The sequence below is a fragment of the Petaurus breviceps genome, unplaced genomic scaffold (assembly GCF_028583685.1).
Source record: "Petaurus breviceps papuanus isolate PSGF00001 unplaced genomic scaffold, PetGlider_PUasm1.0 139, whole genome shotgun sequence".
Lineage (NCBI taxonomy): Eukaryota > Metazoa > Chordata > Mammalia > Diprotodontia > Petauridae > Petaurus > Petaurus breviceps.
This window is the reverse complement of record NW_027185697.1, coordinates 11,858,786-11,882,234: the sequence shown is the minus strand read 5'-3', so window position 1 is coordinate 11,882,234 and position 23,449 is coordinate 11,858,786. Positions and strand designations below refer to the sequence as shown.

Sequence of the window (23,449 nt, the reverse complement as noted above, 5' to 3'; positions counted from 1 at the left end):
TATTTTCCTTCCTATTTGTTGGATATATGGGCCAGGATGCCAGCAATACCAGTATAGACTTTGAATAGGTAGACTTGGCCTGATTTGTCCCTGTGTGTGACTAGTGATGCTGGGTTCCCCTTCCTCCCTCTGAACTTTTATTTCTTCATCTGTAAAAGCAGGGGCCTGCATGACCTCTCTGTAAGATCCTGTGACAAAGGGTTCTCTTTCCTCCTGCCCTTCTGCCTTTACACTCTAGGACATTTTCATATCACACAGTGCCTTCAGTAACTACTTACTTAAATCTAATTCCATAAGGAGATTTGAAAAATAGAGAATGAACAGATTAGAGCAGAGTTCTGGCAGGTAAAGTAAGGGGTGGAATATGAGGATTTAAAAGGCAGCCTTGAGAGGCATGGCCCAGTGGGTAGAATGACCTGGGTGAGTTTTCACTGTTGTCTTCAGATTCCCAATGACTAGTAAAACAATTCTAAGCAAGCTGAATAGCTACAGAGCCTTGGTGATGGCTGGCGTTGCAATGGGGTCTTTGGGTTTGGACCGCTCAGGAGAAGAAAAGACCTGTGGAACATCCTTCCCCCTTGCCATTGGCCCATCATCTGGAGTCAGGTTAGACCTGAGGCCGACCCTGATTATCTATTTTGCCAGATAAAAGGGTATCCCCTTCCCACAGTTATTCCAAATGGGAATGAGATCCAGTCCAGTGTAGGGAATCCTTCATGTGCTGTCAATGAACTCTGTGGTCATGTGAATGTTCAGCTGAGACTGATGCATTTAAGATGGAGGGTGTCGGCTGTAAATCCTTGCCTCCGTAGGAGTGGGCCAAAGATGGAAAATGTTTAAAGGAGGCTCCTTGCTTTGGGAGCACTAGGACCAAGCTTGCTGAAAAAACTCTCCAGCCGATCATGGTGTCATTTTGTTTTTTCAGATCTTTTTTGTTTGAAATTTTTCATCTGACTTGAGACTGGATATCCTTACTCTCAGGAAATAGAACTTACCTGCACAGACTCAAGGTTCAGCTAAATTGTGGGGAAAGTTTGTCTTTGGTGTCTCACTTTTATAAACATAAAATTACCTCTTTGTTGGATTCTCTTTGGGTCCCAATTTGTACCCAGTATTTTCTAAGTACCAAGGATTCCTACCCCTACAATCCATCTTGGCTTTCCCTTTTCAGAGCACCTCCTACTTCAGTCCTTTCTTGCCTCATATATATTAAATCAAACTAGAATCCTTGGGTGTCTGAGTTGGAAGAGATTATCAGATATACAGGCGATGGAAAGGCCCTTGGAAAACCTGTATCCCAAGCCTTCATTTTTCAGATTAGGAGATGGAGGATTAAAGAGGAAATGAACATTTCTGGTGTGAGGTTACCTGGGTAATACACAGCCTCCAAGCTGAGATTTCAGCCCAGGTTTAAGCTCTAGATCCAGTTTCCTCCTTGTTAGGCTGGGTTGGGCCTCTATCACCCTGCATTTTAGAAATCAGGTAACTGAGGCTGTCCCCAAAGTCTTACAGCTTACTTGTTTTGTTTTCTGCTCCCAGCAGTTCTGGCGAACTAAATCTTGCTAATAGTTATTAATAGGGATAATCTCCCCTCTTCTAGGTAACATATAGTAGCATACTTTACTAATCCAGAATTCAGCTCACCAATAATTTATTAAGAACATACAGAAAATAAGGAAAAACCACAAAGTCTCTGAGCAGCAGCCCACATGGAGGAGGTACAGTTCATAAACTAAAGCTCATATAATTTGGTCCCCTCAGGACTTCTCTCAAAGCTCATTTATTTACTCTTAGTGCACAATCCCAATAGCCTTGGGGATCTGGTTTCTAAGCCCAGAGCATATCAAAAGTATCATATTCAAAGTGGAGATGGAGGCTGCTTCAAGCAGGCACACTGTCAGCAAAAGAGGGGACCCTCAAACTATAAAAAAACAGACACAAGTATTTAATAAGCACCACAGTCTTATACCAGTTGGACCTAAAGACAGCAGAGGGTGCAATGATTGGTTTTTAGGATGGTCTCTCAAAAAACATTTATTAACTGTTTACTCTGTTGCAGGGACTTACCTGGGAATAGAAATACCAAAAAATGAAACCATCCTTATGTTCAAATTGTTTCCATTCTTCCAGGGGAGACAACAGAAAAAATAGTCTATATACCTCTCAAGTCTCTCCCTCCCCCCTAAATCCTAAGTAGTTAAGGAAAGAGAATGCTAGCATTTGGGATACAGGGTGGGATGGGAACAAAGATAGGTTTGGAGAAGAAGATGGACATGAGCCACATCTTTTTATAAAATTGTATATTTTTATTTATTTCATTAAATATTTCCCAATTTAAAAACTGTAAAACATTTTTTTTTAATTTTTCAAATCTTTTTAAATTTTTAAAAAAAATTTTGAGTTCTAAATTCCTTTCCTCTTACCTTTACCCCTTCTTTGAGAAGGCAAGCCTTTGATATTAGTTAATATATGTGAAGTGATATAAAACATGTCAATATTAGCCACATTGCAAAAGAAAACGCAGACAGTAAAACAAAATAAGAAAAATAAGATTAAAAAAAGATATGCTTTATTATGCATTCAGAGTTTATCAGTCTCTCTGGAGGTGGGCAGCATTTTTCATCATGGGACCTTTGGGATTGTCTTGGATCATTGTCTCAATCAGAGTAGCTAAATCTTTTGTTGATCATCCTTGCAATGTTGTCATGACTGTGTGCAGTGTTCTGATTCTGCCCATTTCAGTCTGTATCAGTCCATACAAGTCTTCCCAGGTTTCTCTAAAATCTGGTTCATCATTTCTTACATCACTGTAGTTTTCTATCACAGTAATATTTCTACAACTTGCTCAGCCATTCCCCAATTAATGAGTAATCCCTCAATTTCCAATTCTTTGCCATTATAAAAAGAGCTGCTATAAATATTTTTGTATGTATAAATCCTTTCTGTTCTTTGATCTCTTTGAGATGCACACCTAGTAGTGGTATTCTGGAGTCAAAAGGTATATAAAGTTATATAACCCTTTGGGCAGAGTTCCAAATGGTTCTCCAGAATGGTTGGATCAGTTCACAATTCCACCAACAATGCATTAGTTTCCTTATTTTCCCCATTCCTGCTAGCCTTTGTCATTTTCCTTTTCTGCATGAACCACATCTTGAAGAAAGAGAGGCGTATTGTGAGGCACAGAGGAAGAGGGGATGCATTCCAGCCATGGCCAGTGCAAAGGTCTAGGGATGGGCAATGCAAAGAACAGGGAGAAGGCCAGTTTGGATGGACTTTAGAGATCAAGAACAGCAAGGATGGATAATGAGAAATAGACTGAGATGAGATTATGAAGGATTTAGAGGTCCCACAGAGGAGTTTACAGCTTCCCTTAGAACCCATAGGTAGCTCTTAAGGCTTTTAGAGAAGGGAGTGATGTGATCAGATCTGCACTTTGGCAGCTGTGTGGATGGTGGAGTGGTGGGGAGAGATTTGAGTCAGGCCTTGGTAAATGGGTCTGGGGTGAGGTGTGGATGTTTGGGAGGCCAGTGATTGGAATGGAGTGGCCAGAGAGCTAGGAAGAGAGCCCATGGAGGTCAGTTCTTGATGGAAATGGGCCATTGTGTTCTGTAGCTCAGGAAGCACATGATACATTTCAGAATGATTCCCACAAAATTCAGCTCTTTAGTTTGACTCATTCCTAGAGGATTTCTGGATCATCCAGGTTTTAAGGTGTTTACATTTTAGCAGGGAATTTATAGTGACGTTGCTTGCACCAAAGAAAATAGTTCTAACAGTAAGAATTTCATGCATTGAGAGATGTTTGGGGGAAAATTTCAGAGATGGGGAGGGAAGGAGAACCTTTTGTAGGAGGACTAGTTTCTGCAGTAGAGTAGCCCAGGCAGCTGCAGGCATGGAGGGATTTGAGGGGTGTCTGGAGTAGACAGCTGGCTAATGGGTGGTGCGATTTGAAGGACCCTAAATAATCTCATACCAGCCAGCATTTTCCTTAGATATATGCAGTGATAATACCTATCAGGAAGTGCTCTAAGAAGCTTAAAATGTCACACAGAATGAAAGGGATATAGTTACTATAAACAACTGCCATTTATTACCTGTGTGACCTTGGGCAATTCCTTTTACCTCTGTGGGTCTCAGTTTCTTCATATGTAAAATTTGGAGGTTGGACTAAGATCATATAGATCTTAAAAGTCCCTTCCAGCCCTTTCTCTGACCATACCTTAAACAGAACGCAATGATACATAGATTGTGATTTGAAAGTCTAGCAAGTGTCATCAGTGAGGAGTCTCAGAATGACCAGACAGTAAGGCATCTGCTGGGTATGGACTTTCTTTTTGTCTGATCTGGGCTTTTTTCTTGTTGTTGTTGAAGTTTTATTTACTCATTCATTCATTCATTCATTCATTCATTCATTCATTCATTCATTCAATGTTCCTTTGTTTGTTTGCTATTTATTTATTTTTCCCTCATTCTAATTTAGTATTTTATTTTTTCCCCAATCACATGTAAAACTACTTTCCACTTTCATTTTTAAAATTGAGCTCCAAATTCTCTCTTTACCTCCCCACCCCCTGATTGAGAAGGCAGGCAGTTTGATATAGTTTATCCATGTGTAGTCATGCAGAACATATTTCTGTATTAGTCATGTTGTAAAAGAAAACTAGGCCAAAATAAAAACCCACAAAAAAACCCTATGCTTCCATCTGTAGTCATACTCTTATCAATTCTTTCTCTGTGGATGGATAGCAGTTTTGCTTCTTTTTAAAAAAAATATTGGTTTATTTATTTCTGGTTTTCAGTATTTACTTCCATAAGATTTTGAGTTCCAAATTTTCTCTCCCTCCTTTCCCTCCCTCCTCCCCAAGATGGCATACAATTTGATATAGGCTATACATATACATTCATACTAAACATATTTTCACATTAATCATGTTGTAAAGAAGAATTAGAACCAGTCTAAGGAGCCATAAGAAAGAAGACATTTTTTTTAAAGAGATAGAACAAATAGTATGCTTTGATCTGTGTTCATACTCCATAGTTTTTTCTCTGGATATGGATAGCAAAAGTTGGTCATCTCATAATGTTGCTGTTACCGTGTACAATGTTCTCTTGGTTCTGCTCACTTCAGTCAGCCTCAGTTCATGTAAGTCTTTCCAGGTTTTTCTGAAGTCCACCTGTTCATCATTTCTTATGGAACAATGTATTCCATTACATTCATATACCACAACTTATTCAGCCATTCCCCAATCAATGGGCATGCCCTCAATTTACAATTCTTGGCCAACACAAAAAGAGCTGCCATAAAGATTTTTGTACATGTGAGTCCTTTTCCCAGTTCTATGATCTCTTTGGGATGCAGACCTAGCAGTGGTATTTCTGGGTCAAAGGGTATGCACAGTTTTATAGCCCTTTGGACATAGTTCCAAATTGCTCTCCAGAATGGTTGGATCATTTCACAGCTCCCCCAACAATGCATTAGTGTTCCAATTTCCCCACATCTTCTCCAACATTAATTATTTTCCTGTTTTGTCATGTTAGCCAGTCTGATAGGTATGAAGTGGTACCTCAGAATTGTTTTGATTTGTATTTTCTACTAAATAGTGATTTAGAGCATCTTACATGACTATAGATAACTTTAATTTCCTCATCTGAAAACTACTTGTTCATATCCTTTGATCATTTATCAAATTTTTCATCATAAATCTTTCTGAGTTGTTCAGAGATCATTGTATTGAGGAAAATAGCTAAGTCATTCACAGTTGGTCATCTTACAGTATTGCTGTTGCAGTGAAAAATATTCTCCTGGTTCTACTCATTTTACTTTGCATCAGTTCATGTAAGTCTCCAGGTTTTTCTGAGAGCATCTAGGTTATTATTTCTTATAGAATAACAGTATTCCATCAAAATTGTATACCACAATTTGTTCAGCCATTCCCCAATTGATAGCCATCCCCTCAATTTCCAATTCTTTGCCTCCAGGAAAAAAACTGATATCAATACTTGAGTATAGTTCTAAATTGCTCTACATGATGATTGAATCAGTTCACAACTCCACCAACAGTGTAAAAGCATTTCTTGGTGGGAAAGTCAGTGATTTAAAATGGAACCCTGAAATGGGCTTTTTTTTTTTTGCTTTTTTGGAGGGGGGAAGTCAGGGCAGTTGGGGTTAAGTGACTTGCCTGAGGTCACACCGCTAGTTTTGTGTTAAGTGTCTGAGGCCATATTTGAACTCAGGTCCTCCTGACTCCAGGGCTGGGGCTCTATTCACTATGCCACCTAGCCACCCCCAAAATGGGCTTTTAATTGTAGACATACTATCCTCAAGATTTCCTGTCTGAACAATGCCCAGGTTTGGGGAGGGGGAAAAACTGAATTGTAGATTGTTTAGTTATGATATGTTTGTGAAGAATTAGTAAAATTGGTAGTGCTGTGCTACACATTGGTTCCATTTGCTTAGGACTGAGTTTTGCTGGCCTTTTGCTCCCATGTGACCCTAAATGGTGAACCTGCTTGGACTGTCCATTTAGTGAAGCCAGGAACTGTGTCTTACTTATTTCACATTTGTTTTGTCTGCCACCCCAAGCACTGAGGAGAATGGCTGCATGATGGAGATACTAAAAGCCTGCTGAAGTTGAATAGTGGCTGGATATAATGAAAGGATGCTCTTCACCTTGGTCAGGGGCCATTACTTCTGAAGTGTTTAAAAGCCCAGATATGAGAGAAATATCTTGTCCCAACAGTTGTGAGCCTCACTCCCATAGTGGAGAACAAGAAATCACTGTTCCTTTTGTGATCCCTTTTGGAGGTCATCTCTTCTGTTTCCTTCTGTTCCTTTAAACCTAAAACGTTACAGTAGATGAAAAAAGTCCCATGAGGAATGGCCCTTCTTTTCTTTGTATAATAGGGAAGCTCTGTTTCAGTTTGGTGGTTTCCAAACTATAAGCCTCAGACTCCAGTTTTTCAAATGTATACCGATGCTGTTGTGATGAATAAGATATGAATTACTTTTAAAGCATTGTTGAATTAATTATATCCTTTTGTATTTTCTCAGTTAACAGCTATTACTGGTAAAAATGAAGAGAGACAGTATGAGGCATAGTGGAGAAAGAGCCAGTCTTGGAGTTAGGCAGCTAGTGATGGAGTGCTGGGCCTGGAGTCAGGGAGACCTGAGTTCAAATGTGACCTCACATAGCTCTGTGCTTCTGAGCATGTCACTTGACCTCTGCCTCGGTTTCCTCAATTGCAAAATGAGGAGAGCACCAATCTCATGGGGTTGTGAGAATAAATTAAATAATATTTGCAAAAAGTCCTTAATATAATGCTCACCACACAGTAGGCGCCATGTAAATATTTACTCTCTTCTCCCTTCCCCTCTTTGGTTCACGCCTTGATTTTGACTCATGCAAATTGTGTTGTGTGACTCTGGGCAAGTCATTTAACTTCTCAGGAGCATGACCAGATCTCTGTCTGTAAGTTATAGAACATCGGCTTATTTCTTTGGTACATGGAGTTTCCACACCTGGAATTTCCTATGCCATTTATGTCAGAAGTCCAGATTAAAAATAATATAGTAAAACCAATATTACACAAACATCTGCAAAATTTTTCAGTATCTAGAAGGAGTCCTTAGATTTGGTAAGGATGAGAACCACTTATTTAGTACATCAAACAACCCTAAACCTTAAACCGAACCAAAGAAAACCTGTCCTCATTGATACCAGACATTCCTCTTGCCTTTGCTGTGCTCATGTAACAGATGTATTGGTCTCCTTTCTGGTGGGAGCATCCAAACACAGCGTTCTGACTTTTCAGGGCAGTGGTGCTGGGGATTAACGCAAGGATTAGTGCAGGGTACATGTTATGAAGTCAAGGCATCGTTTAGTTTCCTTACTCTTTCAATTCTGTTTCGTCCTTCAAGAAAGTGCCTGCTCGAATAGCTTTGGAGTTCAAGAAGCAGATCTGTGTGGTAAATCTAACGCCAGACCTGGGAATTGAGAGCAGCACCACTCAGCCCGCTAACAGATTGGCCAGAGCTCTCCTTCCCCAATCCAGTTTCTCTGCGTCTAATTCACAGACTTGGCTATAGGAGTGGAACAATCAGAGGTGACCTGATCCAATGGCCATGAGAGAAGCTGAACTGATGTATTGGAATGAGGAAGGCAGACCTGGAGAATGAGATGATCTCTGGTTTTATTCCTCTTCTGCCCTGGTGAAGATGTAACCAAAATGTTAAACATGAGTGTACTTCAGATTTAAGTGAGGATTTTATTTTGACTTAAATATAGAGTTTCGTTTCATTTATTTTCTTGTCATTTTCAGCAGATAATTTAATTAGTGCATTATGGCCTAATTAGAAAGATGGCTTTCTCTTAAATTCTTAGGAAAGTGTACTTTGGATCTGAAACCTGCTGAATATGTAACATCATGCTAGAATAATAAAGATGCTTTAGGGCTGTTAATCTTGAAATGAAGAACCTTTCAGTGTACATAACGAACCTGACATTTAGTAACACGACTCTTTGGTGAAATGGGACAGGAAGGGAATAATATTCTACATACGGCTTTGGTCAGGGATGAGCTGCAGAAGGATGAGGAGTGTCGGGAATCATGAAGAAGATCAAGTATTGAATTTGGGGGAGACTTTGGGAGACAAAGGAGAGAGATCTGAAGAGGAAAAGCAGAAGAAAGAGAAAGCAGAAGTGAAGGGCAGTGAGGGTGGCTGGGAAGGTGTGGACAAAATGCTGTTGCACAGAGCAGCAGCCGTCCACAACGGGCCCAGGAGCAACAAAGGACTTTGAATCTTGCTTTCAGAAACTATGGAATTTTGTAGTGGCCTCATGGGTACATAATGTTTGTTTAGCCAAAGCCGGATCATTGTTATATCTGCTTTCTACTCTTCCCAGAAGAGTAGAAAAAGGGGCTTTCTATTGTCCAGGTTGCTAGAAAGCATTAATTTTACCTTACCAAAAAAAAAAAAAAAACAAGCTCAGAGAAGAAAAGGGATCTGAGGAAGTGAAAGGAAATCTTGACCTAGGTCAGGGTTGGAAAAATGTCACACAGCAGACAGGAAAGACACCGGACGTTGGGACACTTGGAACTGGGATGGAGCCTTGGGGCACATACCAAAGAAAAGGAGAGCACAGATTTGTTGCCCTGCGTTGAGCATGAGGATTTAGTAAGCATTTAATGTGTTCTAGGCTCCCAGAGCTGGGGATCCAAATACCAGCCCCCAACATGGTCGCTGCTTCCAAGGAACTTAGATTCTAACGAGGACAACCATAAAAAGAAGCTGGAGAGTGGAGGGTGGGGGCAGGGATAGATTCTTAGTCCAGGAGAGAATCTCAGGCAGAAAAGAGCCAGCTTCTAGGGAGAAGGCTGCAAGGTCTGGAAAGTGGGGGCTGGAGCTGTGAGTCTTCCTAAGTGGTGGTTCAGCCTGGAGACACACCAGCCAGAAAAATACAGGCATCTCCAGGGTGAGAAGGCAAAGAGGTGCAAAAGATGGGCCCAGAGTGAAACTGGGAGGGAGTGAAAAATGGAGGAGGTGATCTGTTGTGACCAGTGAGGAGAACAAAAATCAGGAGAACCTTGGTGGGGAGCTCCGTCTCATAACTGGTAATACAGGACAAGAAGGCTGAGCACAGCCTGACGTGCACCCACCAGTTTTGAAGACCAGACTAAATAGGTTCAGAGGAAGGACAGAGGGTATTTCCTGGGAGGAGAAGTCAACCCAGGAGGAGTGGGGAGTACTCAAGGAAGATCATCTGAAGATGCTCAAGAGAAATAATTAGAGAAAAGAGGAAAAGAGGGTGAGTTTTCTACATGGGGAACTTGGACAATGTAGATTTGTAAAGGGCCCGCACAGATGGTGGAAACGAGGGCAGGTGACGTAGGAAACATACAGAAGTCTGTCACTATCTTCCAGGAGTAGTCTGAGCCTGAGGAAGGATTGATGTTGTTCAGTCATTTCAGTCATGTCTGACTCTTTGTGACCCTCTTTGGGTTTGCCATTTCTTTCTCCAGAACATTTTATAAATGAGGGAAATTGAGGCAAACAGGGTTAAGTGACTTGCCCAGGGTCACACAGCTAGTAAGTGTCTGAGGCCAGATTTGAACTCAGGAAGATGTCTCCCTGACTCCAGGCCTGGCGCTCTATTCTCTGGGCCACCTGGCTGCTCTGAGCACAGAAACAAAGACCAGTGAAGCAGATGGGACTCTATGATTAGATAACAAGAGAAAGCAGAAGCCTTGCTTTGTGTAAAATCAGTTTGCTCACCAGATCATGAGAAAGGGAGCAGGCTCCTAAGAGCCTTTGATGAGTTCAGCTCTCTAGACCCAGAGTAGTCCAGTATCAACAGCTGGATCTGGAGTCAGGCAGACTCTAAGTCCCATCTCTGTGACCTTCCTTTGTAGGCCTCAGTCTTCTCATTTGTAAAACAAGAGGGGTGGGCTTGATCTCTTTGTCTCTAAATCTCAGAGTCTTTGATCCTCATGTAACCACCTGGAAAGTACTCTTGGAGACCCCCTCCCATCCCTTTTCACCCTTTGTCCCTTCACTTTCTTCCTTTGGTCATTTTTATTTTTTACTTTTTTTGCTTTTTGGAGGGCAATTGGGGTTAAGTGACTTGCCCAAGTCACTTCACAGGCTAGTTTTTTGTTAAGTATCTGAGGATTTGAACTCAGATCCTCCTGACTCCAGGGCCAGTGCTCTACTCACTGTGCCACCTAGCCACCCCCTCTTTTGGTCATTCTTAAAGCTTGATCATGGCCCTGCCAAAATAGGAACTCTTTCTGGCACCAGGAGTAGTTATAAACAGAATTGTAGAAACTTCATTCTCCTTTAGGATTGCTTCTTGGAAAACCGTAGTTCAGTCTTTAATTAAAATATCAAAAGAAGCTTCTAGGTCACCCCTGTATTGAGGACCTACATATTCTTGTCACCCTTTTTTCCAACAAAGATAAGACTCATCTGCCATTCCTTTTAGCTACTGATTTGTTGATGGTGGGTTTTGATCATTTGGAGCCCATTTCAACAAAACTGGCTTCACCATTTGGGCTTGAGTGACATGTAGAAGACAGGATTACCATCTTTACTGCCTAGATGTGCTAAGTGTTCTATGCTCTGGTGGAAAGAATTCTCTGAGTCTCCATTTTGAATGTATTTTGACTAAACATAAAATAAACTACTGGTGTCTGAAAAAAATGAGCAGAGGAGAAAAGGAGAAGCCTGCTGACCTGGGCCAGGGCGAAGGGGCGTTATTAGCACTGACTGTTGGCACCTTGTGGTTCCTGAAGGCAGCCCTTTTGGGGGAATCAGTGTCAGCTGGTGCAGCCCTGAAATATGATGGGTGTCCTCGGCATTCAGAGTGAGGCAAGGCCACAAGCATTTATTAAATATCTACTGTGTACCAGGCACTGTGCTGAGGACTGGGAATACAGGGAAAGTCCCCAAACCCAGTCCCTGCTCTCAGGGTCCTCATAGTATAACGGGAGGGACGGTATTCAATTACACACACCCACATGTACCTACTCAGTACATACATACATACACACACACATACACGCACATACATAGAGGATAATTACACATATAATTATACGTGCATGTTCACGTACATACATGCATACATACACATGAATAATAATGTCAGGGGGAGGCATGTTCATTAAGCAAGATTGAAAAAAGTTCCTTGCAGTTGGAACCTGAAAAAAGAAACCGGGGAGATGGGAAACAGAGAGAGAGAGAGAACTCCAGGCATGGGGATCAGCCCATGAAAATGCCAAGAATCTGAGCTGAGCTGACTTATGCTAGGAGACCAGTTTACTGGATTGCAGAGTATATGGAAGAGATTAAAGCATGAGATTCCTGAACAGTTACAAAGTGACCAGATTAAACAAGATCTTATTTTTGATCTTAGAAGCATAGGGAGCCACTGGAACTGCTGACCAGGGCCATGATAGAGTCAGACCTTCAGCGTAGGAAGAGCTGTTTGCTGGCTAAATGAATGAGGGACTGAAGACACATGAGGCCACAAGGCTCTTGCAGTAGTCCAGTTGTGAAGTGACTGGCAGCAGAGTTGGTGGCCTCATCAAGGAGATGGGCCAGTTAAAATTTTTTTTTTGGAGGGGGGAGGGCAGGGCAATTGAGGTTAAGTGACTTGCCCAAGGTCTCACAGCTAGTAAATGTTACATGTCTGCGACTGGATTTGAACTCAGGTCCTTCTGACTGCAGGGCCGGGACTCTATTCACTGCGCCACCTAGCTGTCCTGCCAGTTAAATTCTTCAGGCTGAGATGTGACAGTTCTACAGGTCTGTTTCTTATTGTGCAGTATGTCTACTGAAACATCTCCACTCGCCCCTGGGACCAAAAGGCTTTTCTGCCCTGTGACAAGATCTTGAGTAACTGCTTTTGGGAACGGTGGAGAACCCAGCAGTACTATAATAACTTAGATGCTCCTTTATGGCCTTTCTTCCTCCTTGAGTTGGCTGTAAGGCTCAGAGTAAACGTAAAATGCCCGTCGCTGCCTTTCCCAGAGGAGCCAGGCCAGACCTCTCTTGTGCTGAGAGCATCCATTGGCATTCATTTCTCTCCCTCACTGGTGGAAAGCTTGCGTTTCTAGAAGCCGTTCCACCTGTTGACCAATGTTGCTGAAAAGTGAGAGCAAGCACCTGAGTGGAGGAGTTCAAGATCCCTGTCTTAATACCCTGTCCAACTGAGTGTTCCCAATATCATTTCTCTGCTGTTCAGAGCACGCACCTGCCCACCATTGTAGAGATAATTATGGTAGGGGCTGGCAGAAGATTCATGCTCGGCTCAGCTAATTCCATTTCTAGCAGTTATTAGCTTGTCAGACTACTAGGGAGATGCTATAGGTATGATTTACCTTGATTACAAAGTATTGGACAATCTCGTTATGCTAACATCGTGGGTAAGATGATGAGTTGTTGTTTTGGTTCTCATATGAGTTCAGAGTATTCCGAGCTAGTTGGCTGGCTGGCCTTAGAACAGTCATAAAAGAGTCAACATGACTTCCAAAAGAAGCTTGTAGTGGAGTGTTCCCATGGTCTGGGCTTGACCCTTTGTTGTTTAACATTTATCAATGACTTTAATAGAGCCGTTAAAGGCTTGTTTGTCTGATTTGCAGATGACACATATCTTGGTGGTATAGTTAATCAAGCAAAAATAATTTAACAGTTTAGGACATTGGATGAATTAATGTGATGAAATTTAAATGAAGATAAGGTATTCTGCTTGGGTCCAAAATTTAACTTTCAAAGTATAATGTTGGGGTGTTGCATTGGGCCAAAACTTTGTTTGAAACTGGTAGTTTTAGTGAACTACAATCTCAGGATTAGTGAAAAGTATAACATGACCACCAAAGCAGGTAAAGTGGTCTTGGAATGTGTCGAGAGGCATCGAGTATCGGACCAGAGAGTTGGGACTTCTTTCTGCTGCACTTTGTCTTGATCGACCCAGATCTGGAGTGATAGTTTCCTTCTGGACACCACATTTCGGGAGGGTCCGTGATAATAAGCTGGTGAGGAATGGTGAAGGTCCTTAAGAGCCTGCCATGCGAGGATCATTTGAAAGATGTGGGGATGCTGAGCCTAGAAAAGAGGAGAAATGTGAGAGATAAGTGAGACTTTAAGGGAGCCAGGCTGGACATGAAGGCTTTCAGGAATGAGGAGATGATAGTCCCATTGTGTTCTGCCCTGTCTGGGCAGTCTGTTGTGTTCAGTTATGTGCACTGCATTTTGGAAAGGACATTTTATGAAGATGGAGTGTCTGCAAGAGGACAGCCCCCCGGCCCGATCCGCTGCAGTGGTGCTCTCTTTCCTTTGGAGGCCTATCTTGGGAGGCTCCTTGTGTTCTCTGTCTGCTGTCCAGCCACACCAGCCTTCGGATACTTCACATCCCATTTTTGCCTTTGTGCAGGCTTCCCACACACCAGGGACACTCTCTTTCTCATCTTCACCTCGTAGCATCCCTGGATTCCTTCAGGACTCGGCCGGCACCACCTTGTGCAGGAGGCTACATTCTCATTTATATTCTGTGGGTCTTCTAGGTTCTCATTTATGTGTGTGTTGTCTCCTCCATTAACATACAAGATCCTTTGGTGCAGGGACAGTTTTTTCTCTGGGTGCAAGGGGGGGGGGATGGGGTAATACCCAGCACTCAGCACAGTGTTTGGCACATAGTGTTTAACAAATTGAAGGACCAAGAGTTGATGCCATATGAAACGTGGTTGAGGTAAGGGATGTTTGCCTCGGAGGAGACTTAGGAGGAGCCTCGGAGCTGTCCTCAAGTATTCAGTTGGGAATGGGTTTGGCCTAAATGGCTTGTGAAATTTCTTCCAACACTGATGTTCTTTGAGACGTCACAGTTAGTGTCTGTAAGAGATTCTAAATGGTGATGGCACCATCCATAAGCAGTGTCTCTAAGAGCCCTGGGCTGTGACGGTTCTGTTGAATCAGACTGGGTCAGGGAACCTCCTAGGGGTCTCTGTCTCCTTTGCAGACTAATGACGCCACCATTGTACCTTCCCCACCTTGTTGCTGTTGCATCACCCTCCAGACCAAAGCAGAGGTCATTACTGTTGCCAGCTCAGCAGCCTAGTTTGTGTCTTTGTTCCTGACCCCGCTCCTTTTTCCTTCCTCTAGAATCCTCATCTTGCAGTAGTACCAATGCCTCTGAAAAGGGCAATCTCAGGGGATGGCCTTATTGTTCCACTCCCCATCTTTGTGACTTCCCAGACCACAGCTTCCTTCTTGGGTTGCCAGGCCCCTGTGTGTGTTATCTTTTCCACTAGAATGAGAACTTCTTCAGAACAGTGTCATTTCCCCACTTTTATATTTGTCCTCTTAGCGCTCAGCTTCTGCATGCTGGTAGCTGAACTCTGTTCTCAAGCCCAGATGTTATACTCCCTGAAGGCAGGCAACGTATCTGCTGCTGTGTTGTCTGTCTGGCACCCACCCAGTGCGCGAAGCACGTGCGTAGTACTTAATAAATGCTTTCCACTTATTCCTTCTGTGATTACTTTAACAAACTTAATAGAATTTCAGTTGTTCATTTCATAAGTCAAGGAATTTGCTGCCTCATTAAATTGTGGCTTAATGACACTTTTGATTTCTCTTTTTCCAGCGGTCTCAATTTCTGCGCTTCTTTTTTTGAATTAGTCTGGCATTTGGGTAGACCATGGCACCCAATATAATGGAGGCACTATGGTGCCCAAGAATCTTTAAGCCCTCAAGTTATCCCTTGTTTTTGAAAGCACCTCTTGGTTTAAGACCAGCAGCCCTAGTCGGAAAGTGGAAACTGGGCAATAACGGTTTCCAGGCTTTCGTTTCCTGCTCTTTGGTGATAATCCTGGGCTCGGCTACACTGTCTGGGTAGACTGACTTATTAGCACTTTGCTGCCGTCTGCTCCTGCCTTTTCTCCAGTCTATCTTTGGCTGCGGGCAGGCTCTGTTCATTTAGATGCTTGCTTCAGAAACTGACGTCTTGTTTCTGGAATGCTGTGTTGCAGTGTGCTCAAGAACATTTCCCCAGTTTTTACTGTAAACTCTGAGAGAGCTGTCTTGGCTTCATTCTAATAGGTTTGTGATAAGTTTGGCATGAGATCCATCTTTGGTGTGATAGTAACTGAGCTCAGGGATCCTCTCTCCCCCACCCCCACCCCCACCCCCACCCCCCTGCTGTTTTCAGATCCTCCCTCTACTCAGCATTGATCTTTTCTCAATACAATATGTTAAACATCCCAAGGGCAGGCAGGCATCAATACTTCTCTTCTGTCTCTTTAGCATCTAGCACATGAAGTAACTTAGGATGTTTATTGAGTGCTTACCGAGGATGGAACCCTGTATGTGAGTACTGAGTGAATGAACAGGGATAAGGAGATCGGATCACTGTACTAAAGGTCTGGAAGCCTGGATGTCCTTCCCAGTTGGTGCCATTAACCAACCAGGAGACTTAATTTTTATTATGTCTTTTTTATTTTTACATTACCTAAATTTCCTCCTGCATCTGTTCACCTCCCTCTTTCCCAGAGAGCCATCATATAGGACAGATATTTTGTTTTTAAAAAAGAGAAAAAACCTAGCAGAACTTATCATTATGGTGAAAAAAGCTGACAGTCTATGCAGTCCACATCAATGAACTCCTTACCTCTGCAAAGGTAAGGGCAGGCAAGTGTCTTCTCCTAGCTTTTTTGGGGGGATCATACTTATTCTTCATAATTTTATAACATTCACTTTCTATTTAAAAATAATTTTTATTGATAACTTTATTAGATCATCCATGTGTATCCTAGTATTATACTCCCTCAACCCCATCCCCAGAGAGCCATACCATATAATAAATAATATTTTAAAAAACATTAAATGGGAAAGAAGAGTGAAAAGAAAACCCAGCAAAATCAATATATTGAGAAAAACTGAAAATTTTTACAGTGTGCCACAGCCATGGACCTCCCCCCTCTGTAAGGGTATGGAGAGAGAACTCTTCTTATATTTCTCCCTTAAGGCTAGGCTTATTCTTTGTAATTTCATAGTGTTAACTTTTGGTTGTTTTGTGGTATTCTTTCTGTTATATTGTATAGTCATTGTACATGAATCACATTGTGTAAATCTTCCCATACTTCTCTGGATTCATCATACTTACTGTTTCTTACAGCACCGTGATAGTATATCCATGTATCACAATTTGTTTAAACATTCCCCAGTCAATAGGAATCTACATTGTTTCCAGTACTTTGTTACCACAAAAAGTATTGCTATAAATATTTTCTCTTTTATGGGAACTTCCTTCTTATCAATTATTTCTTAGTAATATGGAATCTCAGGGTCAAAAAACATGGGCATTTTAGTCACTTTGTATAATTCCAAATTCCTTTCCAAAATGTAATACTGATACACACTCTGTACGAACAGTGCATCAATGTGTCTGACTTCCCACAACTTCCCCAGCATTGACTACTTCCTTCCTCTGCACAAGCTGCATGGCTCAACCACATTGACATGCTTGCTGTTCCTTGCACACAACACCGCATCTTCTCACTGAACGCATTTGCACTGGCTTCCTTGATGCCTAGAATGTTCTCCTGCTTTCCTTCAAGTCTCTGCTCACATCTCATCTTCTACATGAAACCTAACATTTCCCCTAGAGGTGCCCTTCCATTTACACCATTTCTGTCTTGTTTATAACATAGTTATTTGCTTAGTGTCTCCCTCATTAAACTGTGAGCTCCTTGAGGGCAACACCTTTCTTTATTATATCCCTGCTTTGTGCAGTGCTTGATAAATAAATGCTTGTGGACAGATATCTAAGGACTCTGGTCATTAAGTATTCTGATTACGTGCCCCTTCCCCCCACCAGGCTGGCAGCCATGTAACTCCTGCCGTGGCCGAGCTGGACGCATCCACCCATTATTAGTTCCCTTTCTCGCCCTTTCTCGCCCTTGAACATTATGATCACAGGGCTTTTGCTTGGTTGAACATAAGTTGTCCTCAGAGCCCTTTAGTAAACTGACTGGTCAAAATGAGATACTGCTGCTGGAGTTTCCATTATGCAACATAAGACAGTCTCTCATCTACTGCAAGGTTGCTCCTAGCATGCCTTAAAGGGCTGACTTTATGTGTCTCAGGAATTCTGGGAAGGCAGAGATGAGGACTGGAGGCTTAGGTATGTTTAGAGAAGGCTACATGAAAGAGGCAGGCCTAGACCTGGGCCTGAAAGGAATTGAGCCCCAGGAGGAAGAGCCTTAATAAGGCAAGAGTTAGAGTTGTGTTACATGAGGATCCTAGTAGCGAAGGAACTTCATTCTGAGGAGTAGTACAAGAAAAGCATATACAAAAATAATCCTCATCTTCCCTCTTTCAGTGAGGAAAGTGAGGGAGACACAAGTGGTTGTTTAGAGAAAGAGAGACTGACAGATTGCGTTTGCAGTCATCCTACTGGGGTGCTAGGCCTGGGCAAATACTCAGAACCTCTTTGTCTTGTTTTTTAGGGTGCTCGGGAAACCTTTGAAAACTACTACAGGAAACAGAGGCGGAAACAGGCCCGGCTGGTGCTCCAGCCCCCGTCCAACATGGTAGGCCTCCTGCTGTCCTGCACTTTCTTCTATACCTCTGCCTCATGGGAGACTTTGACATTATCTCAAGGGGGCTACATGTGGGCGGCTCCTTGTGTTCTGAGCCTTCTTGATTTTCATCTCTAAACTTTTATTTGTTTTTTGTTTCATTGCAGCATGAAACTCTAGATGGCTACAGGAAATATTTTAATCAAATCGTAGGGTAGGTATTCTTTTATATTTATATTCTCTTCATATAAGCAGATGTTTGGGGTTTGTGTAAAACAGATGATGTATTTCCTAAAAAAAAATATATATATATATATATATATATATATATATATATATACACACACACACACATATAAATATAGGGTATATAGTCATGATATACCCTATATATACATGTACACAGGCACTCACGTATGTATAAATATAAAACTCTTGAGTTGACCAGACACAATTTTGGTTTCCCTTAGGGTATCTGGAAAGAGGCCTATTGGCTGTCCCACTATCTGAATTCTTACTGTGATGTATATTTTGAGGGGAAATGCTAACTCTGACCTCACCTCCTTTGTTAATTACTCCTTCAAGGAAGTGGAACTGAATGTTTTGTGTATCTGTGTGTCCCCTGTATTCCAGTTAGGATTTTTCTTTGAGAATCTAAGAAAGTGACCTAGACACGTGAGAGAGACGAGCCTTTGTTTGGCATGGTGACCTTCTCTTGGAGATTCTGACATGGAAAGCAAAGGAGGATATTCACCACTGTTATAACAGAAATACAAGAAAACAGCAAATACGGTGAAAATAAATGGGACAAAAAGCGAAAATTGGTATCAAGAAAAAGTTACTAGAGAGTGAAACCATTTTGCAGAGAGAAAAAAAACTGTAGAGTCATCTTGATTGTTGAAAGGGACTGGCCTGAAATCAAGGGAGTCGGGAAACTATTTTAACCAAAATTAATTATTTGGTGACCAGTTGTTCCTATTCTTGTTTGGTTGTGTCTGACTCTCCATGACCCCATTGGGGATTTTCTTGGCAGAGATACTAGAGTAGTTCTCCATTTCCTTCTCCAGCTCATTTTACAGATGAGAAAACTGAGGCAAACAGCGTTAAGTTAGTAAGTGTCTGAAGCCAGAGTTGAAGTCAGGAAGATGAGTCTTCCTGTGATGGAGCTGTTCAGTTCAGTTGAACAGTTCAGACAATGTGAGGATGTTGATGGAACTTATGGTATTTGACCTTGAGCAGACTTGTTCCACTGGGGACATTGGGGGGGCACTATGCCAGCTAGCTTCAGGTACTCAAAGGTATATTACATGGAAGAGGGATTAATGGGGTTTGTTCTTCTTAGGCCTAGAAGGCAGAACAAGGGCTGGTTTTAAAATGAGCGCCTCAGAACTCGATGTTAGAAGTGCTTTGCTTTGCACAATCATTTAATCCTTCCTGTTCATTTCCCAGTCCTTCTTTAGGGAATCCTCATAAGGAAGTTCTCTTCTTCATTTGTGCAGGATTTCCAGAACTAAACATTGATAAAATACTTTGAAATAGGGCTACCTTTTGTAAGATAAAACCTCCCATGTTTTCACCTTTGGATCAAGCAGGTTAACACAGGCATTGGAATTAAGGAGTGATAAGGGCAATGATAAGGCCAGGCTTTGCACTGAACATTGACAGCTTCTGTTCTATGACAGTTTCTATTAGCATATGGGATATTACAAGGACTGTTAACTCATTTAATAATTATTCTGGTTATGTGTACATTGAAGTTTAAACTCCAGATCATTGGTATAGAAAATAAATTAGTTATTTTGTGAGATCTTTTGTATTTTGTCATTATTGTAGTTAAAAAGTTCCTTTATGAGGGAAATGATTTTATTTCCTGTCTTCATTCTTTAACTTTAAAAACCTATTATCCGGTTTCAAAGTGTCCCCTCCCCAAATCGAGCAAGCATGTTTTTAATTTTTTTGAAGATGTGATATATACTTGTGCATCACAATTGGACATTTACTCATCCATGTATCTATTTCTCTTTTAAATTGATGTATATAACATTTAATAGCAATGCAATTTTAGTCCCTTCAGCAACTACTCAGGAGATACACACATGTGCAGGGATGTTTTTAACTAGTGAGAGAAGTCTGATCCCTATTAGGAGGCCACACAGTTTTCTGCAATAAGAAATTGACCATTAACTTTACTAGAGGATGCTAGCTTTGTCTTTGTGGGACGTGATGTTTGTCCAGCCCTGTAGATAATGTCCAGGCTCTGTAATTTCTGACAGCTGTGCTTGCTTTTCCTCTTCCTTAGTTTTTTTGTGGTTGAAGATCACATTTTACATACGACTCAGGGCTTAGTGAATAGAGCCTACATTGATGAACTGTGGGAAATGGCCTTGTCAAAAACCATCGCCGCCCTTCGGACACACTCGGTAAGTGAATGGCTCTGAGAGCTCCACTCTGTCTCTCACTGGCCCCCTGATAAGGCCTTTCTTTTGATTTTTCTTTACAACTAGTGCACAGGGACATGCTGGACAATAGGTGCCCTAAGAAAGGGCTCCCTTGATGGCCACATTCTCCAGTACTGAGCTCACCTTTGGCTGAAGGTCCAAGTTGAAAATTATGATTCTGTGTTCTGTTCCCACTTTCATTTTGAGCTGGGTTGACTTTTCAAGATGGGCCAGTAGAGGGAGCTTGACCATTCTCAATCAAGTTGGCAAGTCCTGAATCTGATTGCTATCCAATTATAGAATTAAGGCATTTCAGATTTGGAAGGAACAATACACACGTACACACACACATACATATATCTAAATTAAATGAAGGATACTCATTGTTGAAGGGAACAGGAAAATGTCAAGCGGAAAAAAAGCACAAGTTCTTGCTCCAGTATTTCTTTACAATGTGCAATCGCTGAGGAAAGGACCAGATTTCTTTTGGGCAGACTTTGCTGGACTTTGAGCTCTGATCTAATGAACCACAGGCATGCTTGTGGAGCTCAGAATGAAGACAACAACTTTTGCTCTGATTTCATCACTTGCATACATTTGGTCTCTGAAATAAGTTGAGATGTCCATGAAAGTCTTTGTTCAGTTTATCTAAGCCTTAGCTTCTGTGTGCTAGGAAGACACACTTAGTGTTACTCTCAAAGCCAGTCTGAATAACAGTGGCTATACCTTTAAGCTGAATTCCAGTCCTATCTGCTGATAGGATCCATGTTTAAAAAAGAAAAAGAAGGGACAAAGGAAGGAGTGAGCTGTTTGTTGTCCTGTCACTTGAGCTCCTTCTTTCTAGCCTTGTGGCTGTATTTGTTTGATAAGACTGAACCAAGCCCCTGCATATCAGAGGAGCAGAAAAACTGCCAGAAGCTTTGGCCACCTCACCACAGTGCCTAAAGATCTGATTGGCTGCTGAGAGAGCCAGGGCTTTAGCTGACTCTCATTCCCCTCTTTATTGGAGTCTGTGTTTTGATTCCTCTGGGCTGAGTTAACAAAAGAAGAAGAGAAGGCTTAGGGAATGATAGACTTTCAGAGCTGGAAAGACGCTTTGACAGTATCTAGCCCTGTTCATTTTACGGATGAACCAAGTCAGTTTCCCAGAGCAACTGGCTGACCTAAGATTTCACAGCCAGTTGGTGGCAGAGCCAGAATTAGGATCCCTGCTTCATCCATGAAGCCAGTTGTCTTCACATTTCCCCATGGCTAGCACTTGTCTGAGGAGAGACACACACTTCCTTAATCCACTTGTCCCTGATAGAGCTGTGGACCGATTATTTCTGTAAGAAGCCAGGTCCTGCCTCCACAACATGAGCGTATCTCTGCACTGAACCATATGTGTTAAGAACAGGAAAGATTCCTGGGTTGGCTTTGAAGGTCTGTATAGATCAGGAATGGAACTTTCCAGAATTTTCTGTTAAAGTAATAATATAGAAGAGCTGCCTAACTTCCCTGGGCCTCAGTCTCCTCTCTGTGGTCAACGGACCCGTAAGGGGCACTGCCCAAGGGGATTGATTATTATCCTGGCTATTATTCCTTCCTCCATAGTGCCTAGAGGCAAGCCAGTTTTGCTTTTGCACATTTGTTGATGATGTTGATGGAGGAACCATGAGAACGCATCCTATTCAATCCCCTGTCTCCAAGCAGGGCATGGAATTGGGCATGCTTCAGGTTCCAGGGAAGGAGAGTCTCCAGTCCTTCATGAGGATAAAATTCAGAGAAATGATGGATGCTGAGGGCACTAACTGTGTCTGAGAGACTCAGACATTCATGAGTCAACCTTTTCGCAAATGAAAATTGTTGCAGACACACACAGTGCCCTTGTGAGGACTGTACTAGCATTGCTGCTATCGGTCAGCGGGCCTTGCTCCCTTAGATGCATTGAAGTCTGTAAGGAGAGAAGCCTCTGTCCTTTGGGACTCTCTCTTTAGGTGGCTTATGGAGGTAGCATTGGAAATCAAGATTTTTCTGCCACGAAACGTCCCCTTTGGGTCTTCTGATTCTCAGTTGTATGACTTGAAACTAACTTGCAAAAATCGGAGGGTTCTTCAGGCCTGGGGATGGTGTGCCTCCTTGAGACTGCAGGGAATGTCCCAGCTCCCCAGGCTCCCAGCTCTTCCATTTCAAGGAGAGCTGAGATAACAACAAATACAGCCCTGTTCTCTAGAGAGGAGCCGATTGGGTGAGTGGGTGAATGACTTTGCATTTCTGGGGAAAGTGGTGTCGCCCTAAGAGAGTGGCTTTTCCCACTGGGTAACTTTCTTCCTCTAAAGGTAGTTGTCCTCAGGTGTTCTCTCCTAGAGATTTCAAAGCTCACTTGCTCTCTCAGTAGGAAGGGAAGAACTTTCCAAAGCCCCTGGGCAGCTCCAGACCCAGTTGGAGTTCTTTTGTTGGAAATGGAACAAACTTTTCTCATCAAGAACAAGGAGGTGATATTAGAGCTAGGCAGTGAAGCCGCCTGGCCTTCAGTCCCACATGCCCTTAGTCAGGCTGTCATTTGTTGATTTCTGCCCTCAGTCAGGAAATGCAGAGTGCTTTCCTTCCTTTCTTCCTTGAGGCCTTTGGGTGACTCTCGGATGCAGGGAACTCCTTTGCTGCTCTCTGGCACATCTCCGTGCTTTCTGTATGTAGCTTGTTCTTGGGTTCCAGGTGCACACCTCAAAGCCTAGGCATGGGCTGAAGTTCTCCTTTGCACATGCGTTGGTCACTGTGCTGCATCCCTGACATTTGCCGGAGGGATTCTGAACTGCCTGTCTCTGCCTATGAAGGGCCAAGGGGAACAATGGCACTGGGGATGATTTCATTGAGCAGCTATATCCTCCCTCTATCCAGATCCTCCCAGGGCTCCGTTGGTGTCTTAGTTCAGGTGTTTATCCAGATGCATTCAGAAG

General features: G+C 42.3%; 1 protein-coding gene across 3 annotated transcripts in view; it reads left to right on the top strand.

Annotated features, from left to right (window-relative positions):
* EXOC6B (exocyst complex component 6B) overlaps positions 1-23,449 on the top strand; it is a 624,130-nt gene that overhangs the window by 303,990 nt on the left and 296,691 nt on the right. For all 3 annotated transcript variants that reach the window (XM_069066557.1, XM_069066565.1, XM_069066574.1), the window contains exons 9-11: positions 18,004-18,087; positions 18,243-18,289; positions 20,375-20,495. In XM_069066557.1, coding sequence (XP_068922658.1) covers positions 18,004-18,087; positions 18,243-18,289; positions 20,375-20,495 — 252 coding nt within the window. The remainder of the gene's footprint in view (positions 1-18,003; positions 18,088-18,242; positions 18,290-20,374; positions 20,496-23,449) is intronic.